We start from the raw sequence: 21,095 nt of genomic DNA, 5'->3' as shown, positions 1-21,095 counted from the left end.
GATATGATTGTTAACCTAGAAAATCCAAAGAAGTCAATGGTCTGTCACTAGAATTAATAAAATACGTTCATAACGTGGCAAGATAATTATTTCAAATCAATAAATGTTTATGGAGAAAACACTAAGTTTAAGAATGGGATGAAATCCTATTTACAATAATTTAAAAGGTATGTTTCCAAAGAATAATTTGAAAGAGAAATGTGTGACCCTCAGGAGGAACTGTAAAGTTTTACAGATATATGAATAAGAGGGTCAATTTATAAATTTATGCAGGAGGAATACCCTACTCCGGTCATTCTAATACTCATTCATATTTTGCAGGAGAACTAAGGAAAAGTGCATGTGCTCCATCTTCCCAGAAGCAGATTCCTCTGCGTTTTGTGTGTATCATTTCTTCTCTGTTGACAGATTTTTCTAGGTTGCGTGTATCAATCCATCAGTGATATTGCTCTTCATGTGTTATGTTTTTAGGGTCACCCTTTGTAGAAGCATGGTGATGTCAGTTTTTCTCATATCTTATGTTGAAGGGTGACTTCTATTTCTAGAAAACCAAAAGGAACCAAAAGGAAAATGGAAAAAAAGTAGATAATTGCCAATAAAGGATAACAATTTTAGAAAGGGTTAAAGCAAAAAAACTGTAAAAGCAATTAAGCAAAAAAAAAGCATTAATTAATTATAGCTCAAATGTCTTAAATCAGCCTTATGTAGAGAGATATATGGGGATGAGTGAATCATAGTGTGTGTTTCAGAATGAATATTAATGTCCTTCAAAATCATTCTCCAAAAGGGATCCAAAGTGATCTTGTCATCTACCCTACGTTAAAATATTGTCATTATTCTCATTGTTTTAAGGATCAACTTCTAGTTTTTGAAAGTGACCTATCCAGCCGTGAAGATCCTGGCACTCAGTTTTCTAGCCTCACCCCTCTGTCCTCAGGCCAGAGTGAACTCGCATTTTCAAGCTTGCCCTCTCTTGCCTCTGGATCTGCACGTGTTGGTCCCTCTGTCTGGAATGCCATCACACTGTCTCTACCCCTCCCCCCTTACTTCTCTGTTGGATTCTGGTCTGACCTCCGAAATCACCTTGACCAGCAAAGCTCACCTGACCACCCCACCCTTGTCAAGTCTGGATAACATCTCTTTCGTGTGTTGTCAATAACATGATACTTTGCCTCTTTTTAATCATCTGTTGAAAACTGCAGACAAGGCTCTTATTCTTCTCTATCCCAACTATCCCATTACCTATCATTTCCTTTTCATCACTACAGAACGTCATAAACTTTTAATTTTACAGCTACTTGGCTATCAACTTGATCACCCATGTGTCGTGGTGGAAAACTGGTTCTCCAACTGGTTACGTAACATAGAGAAGTTCAGACAGTGTGACAGCCAGTAGTAATTAGCAGAATTCTCACCCGAAGATTCTCACTCGATCTTTTGCTCCACACCCTCATTTAATGGATGAAATGGGAGAAAGGTGGCGACATAGTGAAACTGAATGTGTTGAAAGCATTATAATTGCCAGAATAAAAGACTTTCCATTTTATTTACAGATTATTCAGAAAAGAATCCAAACATTTTAACATGGGAATATGGGAGGGGAAAAAAATGAGAGGAGTACTTCAAGGTGTGGTAGACTAGACCACACAGATCATCAGAGTGAATGCCAGGTGGAACGGGTCATTCTGAATCAGATTTTAGGGAAACTCAGAAGGAAGTCGTTTAAATCTGTCTACTGGCTCCTTTAACTATCAACTATCTTTTAGGTACTTCGGAAGATATGATTGTGGCACAGCGTTTGCCTGAATGTTGTTTATTATGAAATAGAGCTCTAATTACCACAAAGAAGTCCAAATGTCTGCCATGAACCACGAATTGAGGTTCATCCAGTTCTAAGCAGTTGAGATTGAATGACGTTAAAAACTGATGTGACTTACGTGATCCTGAAAATGCTAGGACTGTTCAAAACAGATTTACTTTTAGTTATGGAGGTGATGGGATTTGAACTGGGTTTGAAGGATAGGGTTAGGACAGTTAGAAATAGTGGGTACTCTTGTGGACAATGGAAAGTACAGACTTGGGATGGGGCCTGAAGTTAGCTTGTATGATGGGAAAGCAGGCTAAATCTATGGGGAATGTGGGATTCCAGGCAAGAGAGGTAAGGAGCAGGCACTTGATTTTACTGGAACTTGAGTTCCGGGCTACAGCAATGGCCTTTGGTCCATTGGCAACTACAAGCCATTGAAGATTTTTGAGCAGGAAAGTAGCATGATGAAAATCGTGTTATAGAAATATTAATTTGGCATCTGGGGCCAGAAATCACTGAATCTGAAGTAACTTAGGAGAGGTGTATGTGTAGAGGTTACAGATCAATCAAGTCATAAATAATATAGTCCTAAATTAGTGTAACAACCCTGGGCATGGAAAACAGCAACTGAGATTATCTGTATTTTCAAACCCCCAAAGCCCTTGAAGTCTTATTGAACTGAAGTAGAGGAGAAGAGAGGGAACTATCCAAGGCTGCTATGGCTTGAGACTTTACTCATAACTTACCACCCTGTGGGAGACAAATTTGACAGCAAACACCAAACTATACTCACAATCTTTCTTCCTTTCTGATTGTGAAGGTCAAGTGTTACTAGGTCCAGTGTGTACCATTTCTCTTGTTCCTTAGGACAGGCTAGTATTCATCAGATATGCATCAGTACAGTTTTGAAAGTTGTTAAAATGTTGAAATATGGATGTATTGGTTGGTAAATAGTCACCACTCCCCAATCTCTAAAGTTCCCTTCACTGATCTGACCCCTTTTTTTCCAGGCTTACTGGTCTACCCCACAACTCAGCATCTATAGGGGTAACATCGGGCAGATTAGTGGGCACGCAGAACTCTGCTGGATGCTACAGCTGATGTCTGCTCTCATTGATCAGTGATCATGCCAGTGTGGTAACATTTTAAATATTACCCCTGCGAGGGATACAGTTTTCTCCCAGATAGTTCTCAAGTTCTTTAAGTAAACGGACTTATGTTAGGCCTACACCTGTCTGACTCTCAAAGAGAGATTCACCCTTGAGATTCAAGTTGAAAGCCTGTTGCATTGAAATTTGTGGGATTTCACATTTAAATAATGATTCATGGTTAATTTTAAAAACTGCTAATACCCAGTGCTAATGAGAGTACAGAAGATACGTACTTTTATTCCTGATAATGGGATAGAAAATAATTTGACAACCAGCTAATGAGTTTGAAAAGTTAATATTATTTTGCCTAAGGAAAAAAAATATTTTCGATGGATGAAAGATACAAGGGAACAAGATGATTACGGAAAAGTTGTTTATAATTATAAAAAGTCAGAATCAACTTAAATATCAAACATTAAAATAACAAACCAGAGTGGTTTAGCTTATAGTAAATTTTATTTTCTTTTTTTATACAATTCTGCGTTATTAGCTATTTTAGAAAGAATAAATAAGGTTAAAGGTAATTCTAAAATCTTCTGAGGCGTCTTCTAAAAATGCTTACCCACGAAGATTTAGTTATAAAACTTAGGATGATTTCACATTTCCCACCCAGACATAAACACCTGAAGACAATTAAGAATCAGAGTTTTCAGCTAAAAAGACTGCCGAAGTGTTCTGTACTCGGCTAGGTTATATTTGTGCGCGATATATGTGGTTGGTTATGTGTGACACATGTATTTATGTGTCTCTGTGTATGTATGACACTTCACGCATGCATCCTCTTTTGAACACAGTTTTTTGAGGGCTTGGTTTTTTGTTTTTTGATAGACTTGTCCTAATCCATCGGTAATCTCCTTTCTAGTCCACGCAGGTGTTGATATTTGCAACATGGCGTCCTGCAGCTAGGGTGCCATTTGCTGGTACGGTATCGCACAGTTGCCCACATTCACAATTTGGTCCAAGTAGTCTGTGTTCCAGCCAAATGAGCTAACCATCATAGGGAGGTTGGCAGGATGCTAATTCATTTTACACAGTTTCAGATGTGCAGAATCCAGGGCAGTTAAAAAGTCTCCTCATCTAATTCTTTGATGAAAATAGAAAAGATCTTGGCCATTTGAGAAAAAGAAAGTCCTTCATCTGCATGCCTTGGTCCTTGTCTTGTATTGGTAATGAGAATTGGCTCAGCGTGGGGAAAGCTGGTTTTCTTCTAGTGCAGTCAGTCCCTGGGCTCAAAATCCTAGCACCACTATTTATAGGAACAGATTCCTTATTTGGAACAAATCCATAGAGTTGAGGAGAAGCATGATACTGCAGTAATAAAGAGCCTTCTAGGGGCCCAGGTGACTGGATTGATGCTCTACCTAGATAGAGCAGAAACGAGAGCTTTTGTTTGCACAGCTCCTGGGTACCATTACCGTTTATATAAACGGACACCCTTGGAGCTGTTGCAACTGTATTCTTTAAAGAGATTCATTAACCTTCCGACATGGATTGTGCAAAGAACAGAGTTCTTAATATTTATAGAGATTTTTTAAAAATTGCTCTTAGATTATGTATAAGAAGTAATTTTGTAAAAGACAAGGGACTGTATAATATATATTATTAATTTAAATAGTCATCTAAACAATTGGTATTTACTGGGAAAGATAGATGAGAGAGAAGGGAAATCTTTGTATTTTACAGATTCCCAACTGGTTGATGTTTTTATTTACTTCAGTCAAAAAGCTGTGTTGTCAGCTGAAGAAAAACCTTATGTTAGCACAACATGATAACTTCAAGAAGCACATTTCCAGCAATAGTAGCTGATAACCACTGTTTCCTAAAAGAGAAAGTGCTTATTTTAACCGCACCAAAAAAGAGCAATTAAGAAATAATACTTGGTACATTTCCAGGAGGGAATCATTTGGTGTTATAAAGAAAACATCGTGACAAGTCAATCCTGACCCTTCAGCATCACTTGTGAAACTTGTTCAAACCACAGTCCATTTCATCTTTTCAACTTTTGCTTGGTTTTAGATGAGGAATTTTCCCCCTTGGGAATCAAAGAAGTTGATTCTACCTCTCCCACTAGAGTTGTGCAATGCCTTTAAATAGTTCTCCTGCAGTCTGTTTTCCATTATCATTATGAATTTCACAATACATTTCCAAAATGTACTTTTGGATATTTTTATCCAAAACACTGTTCTCCAGTGTTGTAAACTCTTTATTATTCAAAAGATTTCGGAGAGCAATAGGGTAAGATTAGTTCTTCTTTATGTAATATTATTTCTTTAATAATTTATGAAATCTGTAGCTAAAATCTGACTGCTCAGATGGAAGTTTTCTTTAACTTTTTAGTATATTCTATTTATGGAATCATCAAATATGAGCGTCGGAAAGGCTATAGCCATCATTAATTGTAACTCCTGTATTTTGTAGGAAAAAAGAAAAAAAAAGTCACCTACCAGTGACCCTGTAGCTTGTTAGTGGAGGAGCCAAGATAGCAACTCAGTTGTCAAGACTCCTAGTCTAATGTCCTTTCACTTTGCCCCGCTGGTAGTCTCTGACTTTGGTCCTCCCTCCCCACTAACCCATCCTCCACCTTCCAGTTGAGCTTGTTTTATCTTGCCCTCCTTTGATCCACTGCTGACTCGGGCAGTGGGATGGGCAGTGGTTGGGTCAGATAATGGAGGACTTTCTGAATTAACAAGAGTACGTTGCCCACTGAGAGAGAGAGGCATGTGCGTCTGTTACATACAGTGTGACTATATACCAGAGCAGGGGTGAGGGTGATGTGCTCTGGGGCACAGAAATGAAGGCAACGAAATCTGTCTGAAAAAGCTGGGGAAGCTTTGAAGAACCACGTAAGTCTTGAAGGATGCTGTAGGTTCACTCTGAGAAAGGACAGCATATGCAAAGGCAGAAGCTCAGTGGAAGATAGGAAAGAGAATGAGAATATTATTTACCAAGCCCCAGAGCATCTATTGGGCATAACAAGCCTATAAAAGAAGTACAATTATCTTTTTTATTGTTGAGAAAATGAAGAGTTGGGCACATTATTCTGACATTGACTGAATGCCAACTAACATGCCTGGCGTTGTTTTAGTCATATAATTTCAATTAATTCTAACAACAAATTTATCAGAGACATACTACTAATATTACATGGGAAGAAACCTAGTCTCCGAGAAGTTAAGTAAATTGCTTAAACTCCCAAGTCCAGTAAATTGAGGTGGAAGAGGTGTGGTGGAAAACTAGATCCTACTGGATTCCAAAACACCTTCTAACCAGGCTATGGAATTCACTAGTTCATTGTAGCAGATGGTCAAGAAGGTTACACACAGACCAAAGATGTCCTTATAGGTCAGAGTAAAAAGAGAGGGCCTCATCCTCTTGGTGCAGTTTTTTGGTAGAAAGCGTTTTGATCATATTTATATGTTTATATTTATATCAGGTGGCAGCGTCTAAGATAAATTGAAGAGTAGACATGAAGGCTGAGGGACCACTAAATGGGCTTTGTAAAAACCTGGAAGAGAGATGATGAGTTCAGATCCAAGATAGGAGCAATGCTGATGGAGCAAGAAGCAAAATGCAAAGGGTTTTTAAGGAGTAAAATCTAAATGATATGGTTTTCATTTCGATATTGAACAAAAGGGGGAGAGAAGGAAGAATCAAAGTGATCTCCAAAGTCAGAGAACCAATGACTGAAATGAAATACAGCATTTGAGACAATGACTTTCTTTTATGTATTTTAAAATTTACTTTCAGTTGTTTTTACACACTGCCTATTCAGTGTAGCAAAATTTTAAAATTTAAATCAGCAAAAATAAACCTGGAAGCCTCATAATTCTACCATGAATATAACCCTGGATATATAACCTTATAGATCAGTTTTAAATCTTATTATTTATTAGCCAAAAGGTCATACAATACATGTGGTGTTTGAAACTTGCTTTTTGTTTTTTACATTCAATCAGCTACACAATTTGATTGACTTTCCACGTCAAGAATTAGATTGTTATGGCTAATATTCCATTGGATGGATGTGTTATAAGAATTTAACAACCCCCTCATCTCTTGACATTTATGTTATCTCCAATGCTGTGTAGTGACAAACAATAATTATACATAATTAACAATTATATATACTTATATGTATAGGTAAAAAAATGTTCCTTTCACCTGGACAAATTCTTAGAAATGAAATGTATCAAAGGGAAAATTCCTTTTGAGGCTTTTGGTGTCTACACTCAGGCTGCCCTACAGAGCAGGACAGAAACTCTTTGCCCACATGCCGGCCAGCAATGGGTCTTAGCATCCTTTAAAATTTTTGCCAGATTAAAAGCTAGTCATCAATTTGCATTTCTTCATTATAAGTGAAGTTAAAGTGTTTATCCTATGACTATTGGTCATCGTCCTTTCATCTTTAGTGAATTTCCAGTTCTTGTTCTTGTCAGCTTTTCTACTGAAGTATTCATATCTTTTTCATAGATTAGAAAAAGCTCTTTATGTGTTAAGTTTCTGTTTCTCCTTAATTATAGTTTGTTTGCTTCCTGAAGATTTTTTGAAATATTTAAATATCTTTCTGCATCCAGTTATTTTTAACCTATGTGTCTGGCCTGTTTTATGTTTATATTTTATCAACTGGGTTAAATTAATCCATTATTATTATTGGTGGTAACTGATTGCCTTCCTTTAATGGTAAGAAATTCCTTTGCCTTAGTTTATGCCATTTGGTTATTAATTCTTTCTGCTATTTATTTTCTTTTCCCATGTTTTCTATCTTTGTTCTTTGGGCTTTTTTTTTTTCTCCTCCATTGATTTGGAGGTTATGCATGCTTTTTTCCGTTCATAGTTATTTGTAATTTTTCTGTACAAATTTGAACCTATGTTTGTCTTTCAGTTTTATCATATTGATATCTATAAAAAGAAATGAGAATTTCACCTTTTCCTCTTCCCAACCATCTCCCAGTTTCTCTCAGATTTTAAACCTTACTTCTTTATAATATGTTAAGATTATTCGTTTTTTCATTAGATCATGCCATTTTAAGAAGGGGCTTTATTTGATACTTGTTTTCATTTTCACAATTATTTTAGCAAGATATTTAACAATATACTAAATGTCCCATTGCTTTCTTAGTCTCAAGCAGTTTATTAAATGCCATTTTTGTCATACTTGAGTTCTTTATTTTGATTACTTTTCAGCCAGTGAAATACATCTTTATTTCTAGAAGCAATGCACATTCTCAGATGTGTTTCTCTTCCTTCGTATTTACCAATAGCTTGCCCAGATATAGAATTTTGGGTTCATAATGTTTTTCCACCTAACTGAGTATCTGATTTAATTCTTTTTCCCGGCATTTGTTTTTGCACAGGAGAAATGAAATGTCAGTCTGATTTTTCCCATTCATAAGTATTTTGGTTTTCCTTCCTAGATGCTTGCAATACTTTTCCTTTATTCTGAGTGTCAATCACTTTTTATTAATTTTGCCTAGAACTTAATGAGTTTTATTGCACTAAAACATCAAGTAAGGAATATATTCTTGCCTTAATAATAACAACTCTTACTTCCCCAAGGTCTATTTAGATTTAGTTCTGTTGTTCTGGAATTTTATGGCTTCTTTTTACTGCCTCCAATGACAACTTTAATTTTGCTGTTAATTTGTGTTTTATTTTCCGTCTGTGTGTTTATCTCAATAATTTTCTCCTACAGCTGCTGACTTCTGTTTAAAGGAGATAATGTTGTCTTGCATCTTCTTGAAGATCTGTGCAAATATTTACTGAGCTTTTTATAGAAGAGGGTATTTAGTAATATGAATTATTCAATAATAATTTAATATTAAATACTATGATGCTTTGAAGTAAGGTTCCCTTTTTTCCTGCTGAAGTATTTTTCATAAGTCACAGATCATTATAACTATTTTTTAAATGTTTCTCTCATTCTTAAATAGCTACAGATTTATCATGCTCTAGAATTTTCCACCATGTATCATGGGAAAATGTATCTTCTGTTTTTAAATATAACCCAGAATGTTAGAAGCATGGTTTTTTTTTCTAACAATTACATTATGGTATGCATCTTGTCTCTCAACGATTGTTTATATTTTTAGCATATTACAGTTGTTAAAACAAGGACTTTTGCATCCGAGAGACCTGGGTTGGAGACACAACAGATGTAGTGGTAAAGAGCGTGAGCGTGATCCAAATTCTCTGGGTTCGAATCCCAGCTCTGCCATTTACTCGCTGTGTAACTTTGGCAAGTTGTTTAACCTCTCAGTGCCTTAGTTTTCTCAGCCGTAAAATGAGATTAATAATATTAATTACTTCATAGGTTTTTAAAAACATTAAAAAGATAATGAGTATAAAATATGTAGAGCGGTTCCTGGGATATAGTGAATGCTAAGTAAATATTTGCTTTAAAATTCTAGCTCTAAATCTTCCTCTCAATTGTGTTGTAAACCTTAAAAAAAAGTCTTTCAAAAAATAAATAAATCAGCCAGGGCTTATCTACCTAGAAACAGGCCTTAAACAAATGACAGCGGGCAGAGGAAAGTATCTAAAAATATTTGACTTGCTAATTATGAACAAGATAAATGTGATTTAAAATTTCATCCTAAAAATATAATAAATCAATGTTGAATACTAAAAAAAACTTCCAGCTCAACCATCTATTAACTGAGTGACTTCAGTCAAATCATGAAATTAAGCCTCTATTTTCTCTTTAAAATGGACATAATACTAATAAAAATAATGCACTTATTAATAATAATATTAGTAATTATGAATACTACTTATTAATACTGTGAGGATTAAATGAGATCATTTATATAAAATATCATCACGTAAGTGCACATTACTTGGTTGCTACTTTTTAAATAATCGAGTGAATACTTGACTGTGCTGCATTTAATTGGCTTAACTAAGCACTGTAAGCCCCATTATTCTACAATTTCCCTATTATTGAGTTCTTAATTTTAAGTTGTTTTACACATGTGTAACTCCGGGGAGAGTAATTACAGATTCAAAGCCGCATTGTCAGTGTAGTTGGAAGATATGAAGCAACGTCAATTACAGCCTGCTTTTCATCTTTTTTTTCTTGAGCCTGGGAGAAGCAGGGTCTGTGATTCTTGTTTCTTCAAAAGGTCGACTTCCCATTGGTAGGATCCTTTCCCTCAAGCCCTTCACGTCCTCTTCATCCTTTGTCAGGTGCTTTGAACAGAAACAAGGGGCTCTGTGCTTTCTGCCTATCTTCAGTTCTTCTCTTCTGCTGGGAGTGAGTTTGGGGGTGCACTGGGGGAGGTGCAGCTGCACAGGTTGGGGGATGGAATATGCAATGTACCATATTTATCAAGAATTTTTTGTGGGCTGAGTATCTTTGATTCCTTTTAGTCCCTGAATGTCCGCTGCTATTTTGAGTTTTCCCACAAACGAGTACAGCCGTATCATGCTGGGATGTGTTGTGATTGTAACTCATTGTGGGACATGAGAGGCCACTTCATAACCTATATGTAGCAAACTACATCATCTTTAAAAAGAAAAAACAAACTTGGTTTCTCCCCTTGCTTGAATTATACCATCATTTCTATGAAAAGCTGTTGTGTGGGATTTTCCCCCCTAGTTAGTTTCCAAAATGTTGTTAACTTTCCATTGATGTCAAACTAAAATGGACTCCCACCCAACTTATCCACAGCCTGCCCAGCTGGGACATACAAACCAGAAGGTTCACCAGGAGGAATCAGCACTTGCCTTCCATGTCCTGATGAAAATCACACCTCTCCGCCTGGAAGTACAAGCCCTGAAGACTGTGTCTGCAAGGAAGGGTACCGGGCATCCGGCCAGACCTGCGAAGGTAAGGATCCCACCACTGGCAGAGAGGAAATATAAAGGCTGATCTCGTCTAGGGAGGCAGTGCTACTAGCTTCATCCAATTCATTGGGCATGATCTTTAATATTCCTTTCTCTAATCATATTTTGGGGGAAATTCTTTGTTTTTTTATGAAGCATTTCTTTTCACTGAACATATCAGTATCTTGCACCAGAGAAAGGGGATCCAAGACTCCAGGAGTAATTTAACTGTGAAAACAGGAAGATTTAGAATTGAACAAGATCAAAAATGAGTTGAAGAGAGAAAAGTCACAAATTTAACAACAAATTTGAATAGCAAATGAGCTAGTTTGGGCCCTGGTGGTCATTAAATTCATTTAAAGAAATCATTTTTATAAGTAAAATGGCTTAATATTATTTACACCAAAAAGTAAAAATATTTAATTAGCCTATAGCATGTCTAAGAAGCTGTGGCTCTTGGGATTTCTGGCAGACGTATTTTCTGGCCTTATTTGTTCTTTATTTCATGCCACTTTAATTGAGAAAGAAAATAGCTCATGACATATGAAGGCCAAGAACTAGAAAATCTCACATCCATATAGTTTTCAGAATTAAAAAAAAAATTTTAAGCTTAAAAGGTATTATTTAGTCTATTTTTAAATTTAATTGGAAGCGAATGTCTAGTAAGCGTGAGATATGTTCTTCCTCCAAAGATGTGCTTAGAAATTCATATGCAGTAAATGGGAATGCTGTAGGTAGTTTGGCTCTATATATAAAATATCCCCTTAAACAGAAAACAAAAAGAAAAAGAAAAATAGGGAGGATGCTTCATAGACAAAGGCTAACTTGGCTTTTTAATTTTACTACTTTAAATGCTAGTTGTCCACTGCCCTGCCCTGAAGCCTCCTGAAAATGGTTACTTTATCCAGAACACTTGCAACAACCACTTCAATGCAGCCTGTGGGGTCCGATGTCACCCTGGGTTTGACCTCGTGGGAAGCAGCATCTTCTTGTGCCTACCCAATGGTTTGTGGTCTGGTTCTGAGAGCTCCTGCAGAGGTATGCGAATTGCCAGTTCACATTTTTTATTGATGGCCTTGCTTGATTTCCTTGACTTACACTCTAATGGGCTAGTAAGTTCTTTGTTTCTTTTGATTTCATAGACCACAGACCACAGAAAGAGAAAAAAAAATTATGGGAAGTTTGAAGTCAAAACTGCTAAGTTCAATTGACCACATCATCGTAAACTAGACCCTTTGTGTTTCTTTCATGAACAAGCAAAGGAAAGGAAATGGACAGGTTACCCTAAATCTCAGATTTCAAGCAGCCAAGACAGGGTCCGGGGAGAGTTTGGGGATGGTCAGTGTGGGGCTTCGATGTCTACTTTGGTCGCAGGCCTTGGGGAGCCACGCCAGTATCCTGCAATGGGAGCAGTTAACCAGCATATACATCCCTAGCCTTCACTTTCAATGGACAGCATATCATAGAAAGTGGGAGTCAGCTAAAGTGAGATCCCAAAGGGCCTCTTCCAAGCCAACAAGAAAGAAGGCAGTACCACAGGTAGAACCTGAGGCTCCCACATCAGATACAGAGAAGCCAACAAAATGGAGGGCACATCAACTCACCTCCACTCTAGCCATCTCCAAGACCTACTTTCCAATTTCTTAGAACTCCAGCACGGTTGGGTAGGAAGAGGTAGATCTAAGAAGAGAGGGGAGCAAGCCAAAGGACTTGAGACTTTCTGCCCGTGAAGCTTCTGAATGCAGTATTCACCCCCTACCTAGGGTTGCCAGATGAAATACAGGATACCCACTTAGATTCAAATTTTAGATAAGCAGATCCTTTTCTAGCATAAGGAAGTTCCATACAAGAGTTGAGACCTACTTATATAAAAATGTATTTGTTTATTTTCTGAAGGTCAGATTTAACTGCATATCCTCATTTGTTTGGTTGGTTGTTTGCTGAGCCTGGCAACCTTACCCCCACCACATCCCCTAGGCATCCTTTGGCAATGTATTTTGCTGAGGATTTAACTACTCCAAGATCCCATGTTGCCCAGGTCACTAGAGCAGGGTGAAAAGTTCTGTCTTCTAGTCTTCTCTTGGCTCCCACAACCATGGCGGGGCTGACCTGCTCACAACTCCAAGGTCTTTGTAAATCCCAGGAGACATTCACTGTTTATATTCATCAGCTACCAATACTGATTCCCATCTGTGAATCTGCATTTGTTTAAATCAGGTCACAATCCAAACTCTTATCTATATTTACAAGAAGAGAAAGAATAAGCAAATTGAACAAAGGAGACCTAAAGGGAAAGGGGGTGGAGATGGAATCACTGAGATTTGAAGGCAATTACATTGCCAAAATAAGACCAGGATTCCAAGAAATGGGAGAAATCTGAGAGCAAAAAGATTTCTTGGGGAGAAAAAAAGAGATTGCTGGCACAATGAATGGACATAGTTAAAAGCCAAATTAATAAATTAGAAAACCAACTCAAGAAATTCTTTTGAAAGTAGAGCAATATTTGAAAGATAAAAAAAAAAAGATAAATGCACCCCGATGTTCATAGCAGCACTATTTACAATAGCCAAGACATGGAGGCAATCTAAATGTCCATCGACAGATGAATGGATAAAGAAAGTGTGGTCTATATACACAATGGAATACCACTCAGCCCTAAAAAAGAACAAAATAATGCCATTTACAGCAACATGGATGGACCTAGAAATTACACTAAGTGACGTAAGTCAGACAGAGAAAGACAAATATACAATATCACTTGTATGTGAGAACTGAAATATGACACAAATGAACTTATTTACAAAACAGAAGAAGCAGCACAGACATAGAAAACAAGCTTATAGTTACCAAACAGGAGAAGGGGAGGAGGGATAAATTAGGAGTTTGGGATTAGCAGATACAAACTACTATATATAAATTATAGATAAATAGCAAGGTCCTACTCTATAGCACAGGGAACTATATTTAATATGTTGTAATATACTATAATGGAAAAGAATCTGAAAAAGAATATATATATGTATAATTGAGTTGCTTTGCTGTACACCAGAAACTAACACAACATTGTAAGTCAACTATACTTTAGTTTCTTAAAGTGATGAAAGAGTGAGTGATGTGAGAATAGTCCCAGGAAATAGAATCTTCCTGGATTAGGAATCGAGAAAGAGAATGGAGTGGAGGAAAAGTACTAATAGAAGATCAAAGAATATATCCACAAGCCAAAATCTCAAAAAATATGCACGACTGAAGTCTTGGATACTCAGTTTAAAATCACTTACTAAGTGCCAAAAAAATTATTGAAAGCAGATCCATGTCTGGAAATCATCTTAGTGCAACTTCTGAAAGCCCTGGAAAAATTAGAAAATTGTTCCTGTTTCACAGTTAGAAAGAATAACATTACCTGTAAAGGAAAGAGAATCTAACTCACCCTGAGCCCATGATCAGCCATTCTAAATATTATGAGAGAAGAGCATGTTTCCAGGATTCTGAAAGAAACGAATTAGACCCTGTATTTCTAAACTTTGACGAGCTGTCATTCATGTGGGCAAGCACAGACATTTGCAGTCGTACAGTCTGAAATGGTAAAGAGCCTATTACTGCAAATGTTAATGATAAGGAACCTGTGAGATATATTCCTGTAAAGTCAACAGTTTTAAGTTCTCTGTAATATCTCTACCCCCATGGCAGAAGGTGGAAAATGTTGCATTTTAAATTTCCACTTCCTGGCCTTCCAAATTAAGAGTGAGAAAATCAGGCAGATGACCCATTTAGGATAAACTCTGGCCCCTGCCTCTTCCCATGAACATCTCCACCCTGAGCCTCAGATCCTACACTAAAGCCGTAAGAAATGGCACCCTCCTCCCCCGGAAGCCATTCCTTTGAAAGCTGATCCGACAGCCTCGATTGTCTGATGACCCCACCTTTGCTCTCGGTCCTTTTATAAAAACACTCCCTGTGGCCAACCTCCCTGGCCTGGAAGGGGTGACCTGTAACCTCCATACCTGTGTCCACAGACCTGTTGTGTCCCCATTCTGGCCCTTATGCTCTGTGTGTCGGGGTCAGTCAGAGAAGCACAGTAGACACACCATCTGTGTTCTGGGAAAAGGAACGTATTTTAAGAGTCAGCCCTGAAACAGTTTTGGGAGGAGCTGGCAAGTGGAAGATCCAGAAGAGAAGCTGGAGCATCAGAGGAGTTACTACCGACAGTCTGAGAATCCAAGCCCACTGAGCTGCTGAAGCAGAAGCACAAGGGAGAAACGTATCAGAAAGTCCAGGAGACGCTTCACCTCTGATGCTCGACAGCCAACAACCCAGCTGGGAGCTTGGGGCGACCTTAGGTCAACAGGGTCAGCAGTTGGGAGGGGAGATGGAGGCCAGCAAAGACAAGCTGGAACCAACTGCACGTGTCAGCATTTGCCCATCCCCGAGCCTGACTGCAGTGATCCCTGCTTCTCTTCCTCCTTCCAAAGTCAAGTGCAAGTTCTTCTTTGCACCAGCCCCAAAATGGCCCATGTTAAGGGATTCTCACTGCATTTCCCAGCTTAACTAACTTGTTAGACTACAGACCACCATACTTTTATTAATTATCTTGTCTATCACCTCTGCTAGACTGTGAGCTCATCATGAACACAGAATATATCTCCCCCTACCCCGACTAATCCTTGGTTACAGCTCTGGTGAGTGATTGAAAACTTGACTTTAGCAAATACACATGTGGATAAGGACACTGAGAAACAGATGCATTGATGGTCAGCTTGTGTCACTTCCCACTAGGCAGTCCCAGTTTTAAAAAGCAGGCTTGCTGTCTTTTATGCAATTTGCATTGACGTCCCAATGTAAATAAGAGAACTCTTATCAAAGTAAGAGCAATGCTCTGGGACGTGAATTGTCCCTTCAATTTCATCCCCAAAGCTACTCTCTAACGTGCTAGTGAACAGAATTGTCCTGAACAAAGGTGCTTAGTCAGGGTCTTCCCCATTAATGGATTTAGTTCCAGGCACACCTCATTTTATCATGCTTTGCTTGATTTTGCTTTGCTGCTACTGAACTTTATTACAAATTGAATGTTCGTGGCCACCCTGAGTTGTCAGATGATAGCATTTTTAGCAATAAAGTTTTTTTTAATTAATGGATATATATCGATTTTTAGAATAATGTTAATTTGCATACTTAATAGACTGCATTATAGTGTCAACATAACTTTTAGATGCACTGGGAAACCAAAAGAAAAGTTCTATGTCTTGTTTTACTGCAATAGTCACTTTATTGCTGTGGTCTGGAACTAAGCCCACGATATTGTCGGGGTCTGCCTATAGTTGAGATACTGTTTTATGAAACATCTACCATAATTCATTAATCCTAAAATACTTTCCCCCCTGCATGTTGACATCCTAAAACTGAGATCCGCCTTAACATCCGTGGCATTTTCATAGATATTGTTGCTTTATTAGTGGCACATAAAATAATGGTGTGCCTTACAATTGGGGCACCTGGTATTCAGTGAAATACAGCAGCTGTGTGAGGACTCACTTCTGTTTCAGGTTGGTTAATGTAGAGAAGTCATAACTAGCTAAACCACAACCACAACCAAGTGAATTTTGTGGTAGTATTTTTTCTGAGAAAAAGATTCAAGCAACAGTGAGAACCCTACGTTTAACATCAGATTTATTTTATTTTCAGTACAGATGCTCTTACAATTGGGAGATTGACAGGAAGTGTGAGTCTGAGGAAGAATCTTACTAGTCTTTAAAAGGAGAACCAGAATGAGTTTTCACATTGTCTGCGACCTAGTAGACTGTTTTCTTAACAGACTAAATTGCCCTTTTCTTAAAAGACTAAATAAATATTTCAAGATTGCTTAAACATAAATATAAGTCCTTTATTACAATTTTTTCAGCTTACTGAAATCAACATTTTAAAAGTTGAAACTATAAGCATGTTCCTATCAAAAAATGATTTTAAAGTGATCATGATGGAAAAAGAGTGTAAAATGTTTAAGAACGAAATAGGAATTATGACATAGGCTTTGTTTTCCCTGAGCAGCAGTAAAAGTTTATTAAAAATCAATGTTTGAGAAGCAGTATAATTTGCATGTGTATGAAACACTAGCTCTAATTGACTGTCAGTTCTCTTGAGAGATGTTGCAAGTTCATTTCATCTCAAATTGGAATGCTGGAGTCATTTCAGCAGTTTATTGGATCGAAAAGCAGTTGTTGAGTATAATTTTTCCAGATTTTGTGTCTCTTGATCATAGTAATTTATCTTATTCACTTTTTAATCCTACCTGGCACTTGGCATTGGGCCATGCATGATGAGTGCCCTCATGAAACATCAAAATAATGAAGGCAAAATGTTTCTATGTACTTGATGGACACACTTAATAAAGATTCTATTTACATGATGGACACACTTAATAAAAATCAAGATGTGGAAAGCAAAATAGTTCTACTCATTTGTCATTAATAGTTGACTTTGGTCCAAACCATCCCAGTGATTGAAAGGCTGGGGCTGATGATTTAACCTCAAATCTAATTTTTGAAGTTCCTCTAAGGAACAGTCCGTCCTAAAAATATATTTCATGCACCCAATATTTAGGCTCTGCCAACTAATATAATTGGAATGGCTTCCTTCAGAGTAGATTCTATCAAATTGTGACTTCAACCTGCACTGAATATTTTACCCAGCTTCCTTTCCTATTATTGTAAAATTAACCTCTCATCATAAATAACTACATGCTTGATATGAAACGTTGACAAATGCATCAAAGTAGAGGAAAGAAAAAGACATCTTACCCAGAGTCTCAGCAAAATTCTGGAGTCCCACATGATTCTGTTCAAAAATATTTCAAGATTGCTGTGTTGTCTGCAGGCCTTTAGTGTTGCAGGAGTGTTATCTGAGAGCCTGTTGAACTTTGTTCTTTTGCAGGGGGTTGTGTTTGTGTTTGTGTTTTTGCAGTGCCTGATACTTAGAGGATTATATCTGTAAGTTTTCTGAATGAGGATATGTGCCCAGCCTTTGGCATATTCAACAAGAATCCACTCTCTTGTCCTTTCAGTATCTCCGTCTATGACCAGGATGGACATGCCATCTGAGTGAAAGGGGGCTTGTCCTTATCTACGTAGCCCTCCACCTCTCCTTCTCCCTTCCCCATCCTCTTCCACGTCTTCCTTCTCCTCCTCTTTCTCTCTATCACCTGACTTTCTGCTCCCCTTCTCTTCCTTCCTTGCTCCCCTCTCCTTACTCCTTTCTCCTTTATTCTCTTCCCTTCTTCTCCTGATTGGGAATCCTGATTGAAGTGGGTCTAAGCTAGTACTGGAATAAACAAAGTGTAGAAAACGTATAAACTCTTTAGAGATGATTTTATCTAAAGAACATAATAAATTGGAGGCTTCAGGAGGGTATAGAAATTGATGGAGTTGAAGCTCTTGAGGAAGTTATTCAAGAAGATGAGAGAGTTCAATGTCAGGGAGAATGATGCTTGGATTGGTGATGGCGAGGTCTGGAGGATAAGGCAATGGAGGAGAGGCTGAAATAGAATGAAAGATGTGGTTATTGGAGAAAAAGAGGTGAAGAATATGACTCTAGGATACTGGAATGATCATCTACGTTGATAGTAAAGTCACCAGCTTGTGTGTGTGTTTGAGAGAGAAAGAGAGAGAATATAAAATTGTCAAAGAATGGGAAGTGGTGCAGAGGTCAGCAGACAATTAGGGGAATAAAGGATGTTGGGCATACAATATGATGCTTCATTGTTGGGTATATAATATGATACTTCAGGGAGCTGGAGGTTTTTAGGAAGAAGGGAGAGAGAATGATCTGGGGGAGCAGAACGAAGTAAAGAAGACATGCCTGTCAATGAGAGACAATATGATTTTTACTAGGATAAGAAAGTGAGGGAAAAGTTCATAAGAGAAGTTTAGGATAGGAGAGGATTTGCTGAAGACCAGTCAAGTATTCCAGAGGGCAGGTGCACGGGTTTGAGACTTAGGTTTGGATGAGAACTGTATGGGGATGACCCTGGTGGATGAAGCGCTTGTCATGAACAGGAATATAGGGCGTGATGGAATTGACTGAGCTGGACACGAGGACACTTTATGGGGCTTTGGTGGGCTAGGCGGTGATAGACTTCTGCCAGAACTCAGATGTTATTTGTGGACCTGCAGGAGTAGTCCTAGTGCCTTCCTGTAGCTGCTCTGATGCAGCGTTGAGGCAAGTGAGTCGGAGGTGGCAGCGCCAGGGAAGCTTCTTTGGACGTTTCGCTGGACACCTCATGGCATTTCCACTGCTGGTGCGTTGAGGCTGGCTGAGGTGCAGAGGCTGAGCACAGCGATGTTGTTCAGGTAGTGCATTTGATAAACACAGGCTTTTAATTGTCCCATATCAACTCAAAAAAAGAATGATGTGTTATTCACTGTTTACAGTGTGTAGGCATTATTAAAATTTTAATTATCTTTGTCCTTATTAAGTAAAATATGATCTAATTGTTTTCATGTAATGTAGTGAGAACATGCCCCCGTCTCCACCAGCCCAAACACGGCCGCCTCAGCTGTTCTGCCAGGGAGATGGCCTACAGGACGGTGTGTTTGGCCACCTGTGATGAAGGGTACAGACTCGAAGGACGTGCTAAGCTTACCTGTCAAGTAAACGCCCAGTGGGATGGTCTAGAACCCCGGTGTGTGGGTAAGTTCTTAGAAGGCACGGTGCCTTGCATGATTCATTTCTCTTGCTGTCTGATTTCTCTTGTCTTCTGTGAAGACCCAGAACTAAAAACTGACTCAGAATGAGCATAAAAATACACATCCCTATGAATAGATGTATAGTGCTATAGATACATGTACAAATACGTGGTTTTATTCCTCTCCACTGATAAAAGGACTTCTCCAACAGAATCCAGTTTTCCAACTCCTTAAAGTTTACAGCTTCAGATGGTAATGATTTTTGTTTTAATTGGGACAAATTTGGATGGAGTAGAGTTTATCCTAGGAACGCAAGAAGAGTTTAAAATTAGGTATTCTATATCAACATAATAAATTACTTCATTATAACAAGCAGGAAAAACTTATATGGTAGAAGATAAAAATGTATTCATTATCATTTAAATGAATTTTTTAATAAAAGTCCAAGAAGCTCACATTGATAACTGACAGTTTTTTAAAAGTCCATCTTGAATCTGCATCTGCTTATGAAAATAATACAGACCATCTTATTGAATCTAGAAAAAGAAAAGGCTACTCAGAATCATTCATATTATTTAGTATTGCTCTCTTAAGCTTTAGCTCTTATAATAAGTCATAAGGTTAGAGCTTTGAGGATTCAAAATTATCATTTGTAAAGTGCGTGTCTACCTCCAAAATAGAACAAATCTACTGAAAGACTGAGCGTTCACTATAGTCATAAGAATACCAAATAAGCAACTCTTCTATGTAAATGATAAACAGAATATATAATGGAAAAGCACATTCAAAAGATCTATAGAAAATATAAAATATGTAAGAATAATGTTACACAGATAAGTGGAACCTGTATTACACAAACTACAAAATGTTACTGAGAGATGAAAAGAACACTTTAATATTTTTATAAAATTGTACCAAAATGTGCATTCTCTCCAAATATATATATATATAGGTAAAATACAGCCTCATTCAACAGCCCAAAAGGGATTTTCTTTTCTGCCCCCTTTTTGGAACTGGGGAGTAATTCCAGGATTCATCTGGAAGAATATGCAGGCAAAACTCACTAAAATCAGATTGAAAGGGAAGGGTAATAAAGAATAGAAAAAGTAAGTAGCTCTATTGGGCTTTAAATATACTAAAACTGCAAAAATGAAGAGCATGCAAGAATTGTTGTCAGATCAGCGGGACAGATAGATCCCAAAACTTTTGAGTTTCGTGTATTGTTGAGGAAGCATCACAGCTCACTTGAGAAAATGACGTTTATTTGACTAATAATACAGGAAAATTGGCTAGCTCCTTGGGAAAAACAAAATGAAGCAAATTGAAACTTCCGTATGTCCTTAATCCACACCAGACATCGATATAAATTATTCATAGTTTTTAAAATATAAATTAAAAATAAAACCATTAAAAGGTAGAAGAGAGTATATTAATATATGTGTATGAATGTTAAGCAATCTCAGAATGTACTAAGCATAAAAACAATGAAGAAAGATTTTCCATTAGGTTAGAATGGATGAGATTAGACTATAAAAATTAGAGTCACCTTCATTGAAAATACCATCAGCAAACGATAAGAGACTATTAACAGGGAATGAAATCTTCAACAATTATGCCAGCCAAAAGGAGAATTTTCCT

General features: G+C 37.6%; 1 protein-coding gene across 1 annotated transcript in view; it reads left to right on the top strand.

The window, feature by feature from the left end:
- SVEP1 (sushi, von Willebrand factor type A, EGF and pentraxin domain containing 1) overlaps positions 1 to 21,095 on the top strand; it is a 157,232-nt gene that overhangs the window by 45,174 nt on the left and 90,963 nt on the right. Inside the window, 3 exon segments of the mRNA XM_032478157.1 lie at positions 10,628 to 10,786; positions 11,641 to 11,820; positions 19,282 to 19,461. Of these exon segments, the coding sequence (XP_032334048.1) occupies positions 10,628 to 10,786; positions 11,641 to 11,820; positions 19,282 to 19,461 (519 nt within the window).

Source organism: Camelus ferus, chromosome 4 (genome assembly GCF_009834535.1).
Source record: "Camelus ferus isolate YT-003-E chromosome 4, BCGSAC_Cfer_1.0, whole genome shotgun sequence".
NCBI lineage: Eukaryota > Metazoa > Chordata > Mammalia > Artiodactyla > Camelidae > Camelus > Camelus ferus.
This window is presented reverse-complemented; position numbering and strand designations above follow the sequence as displayed.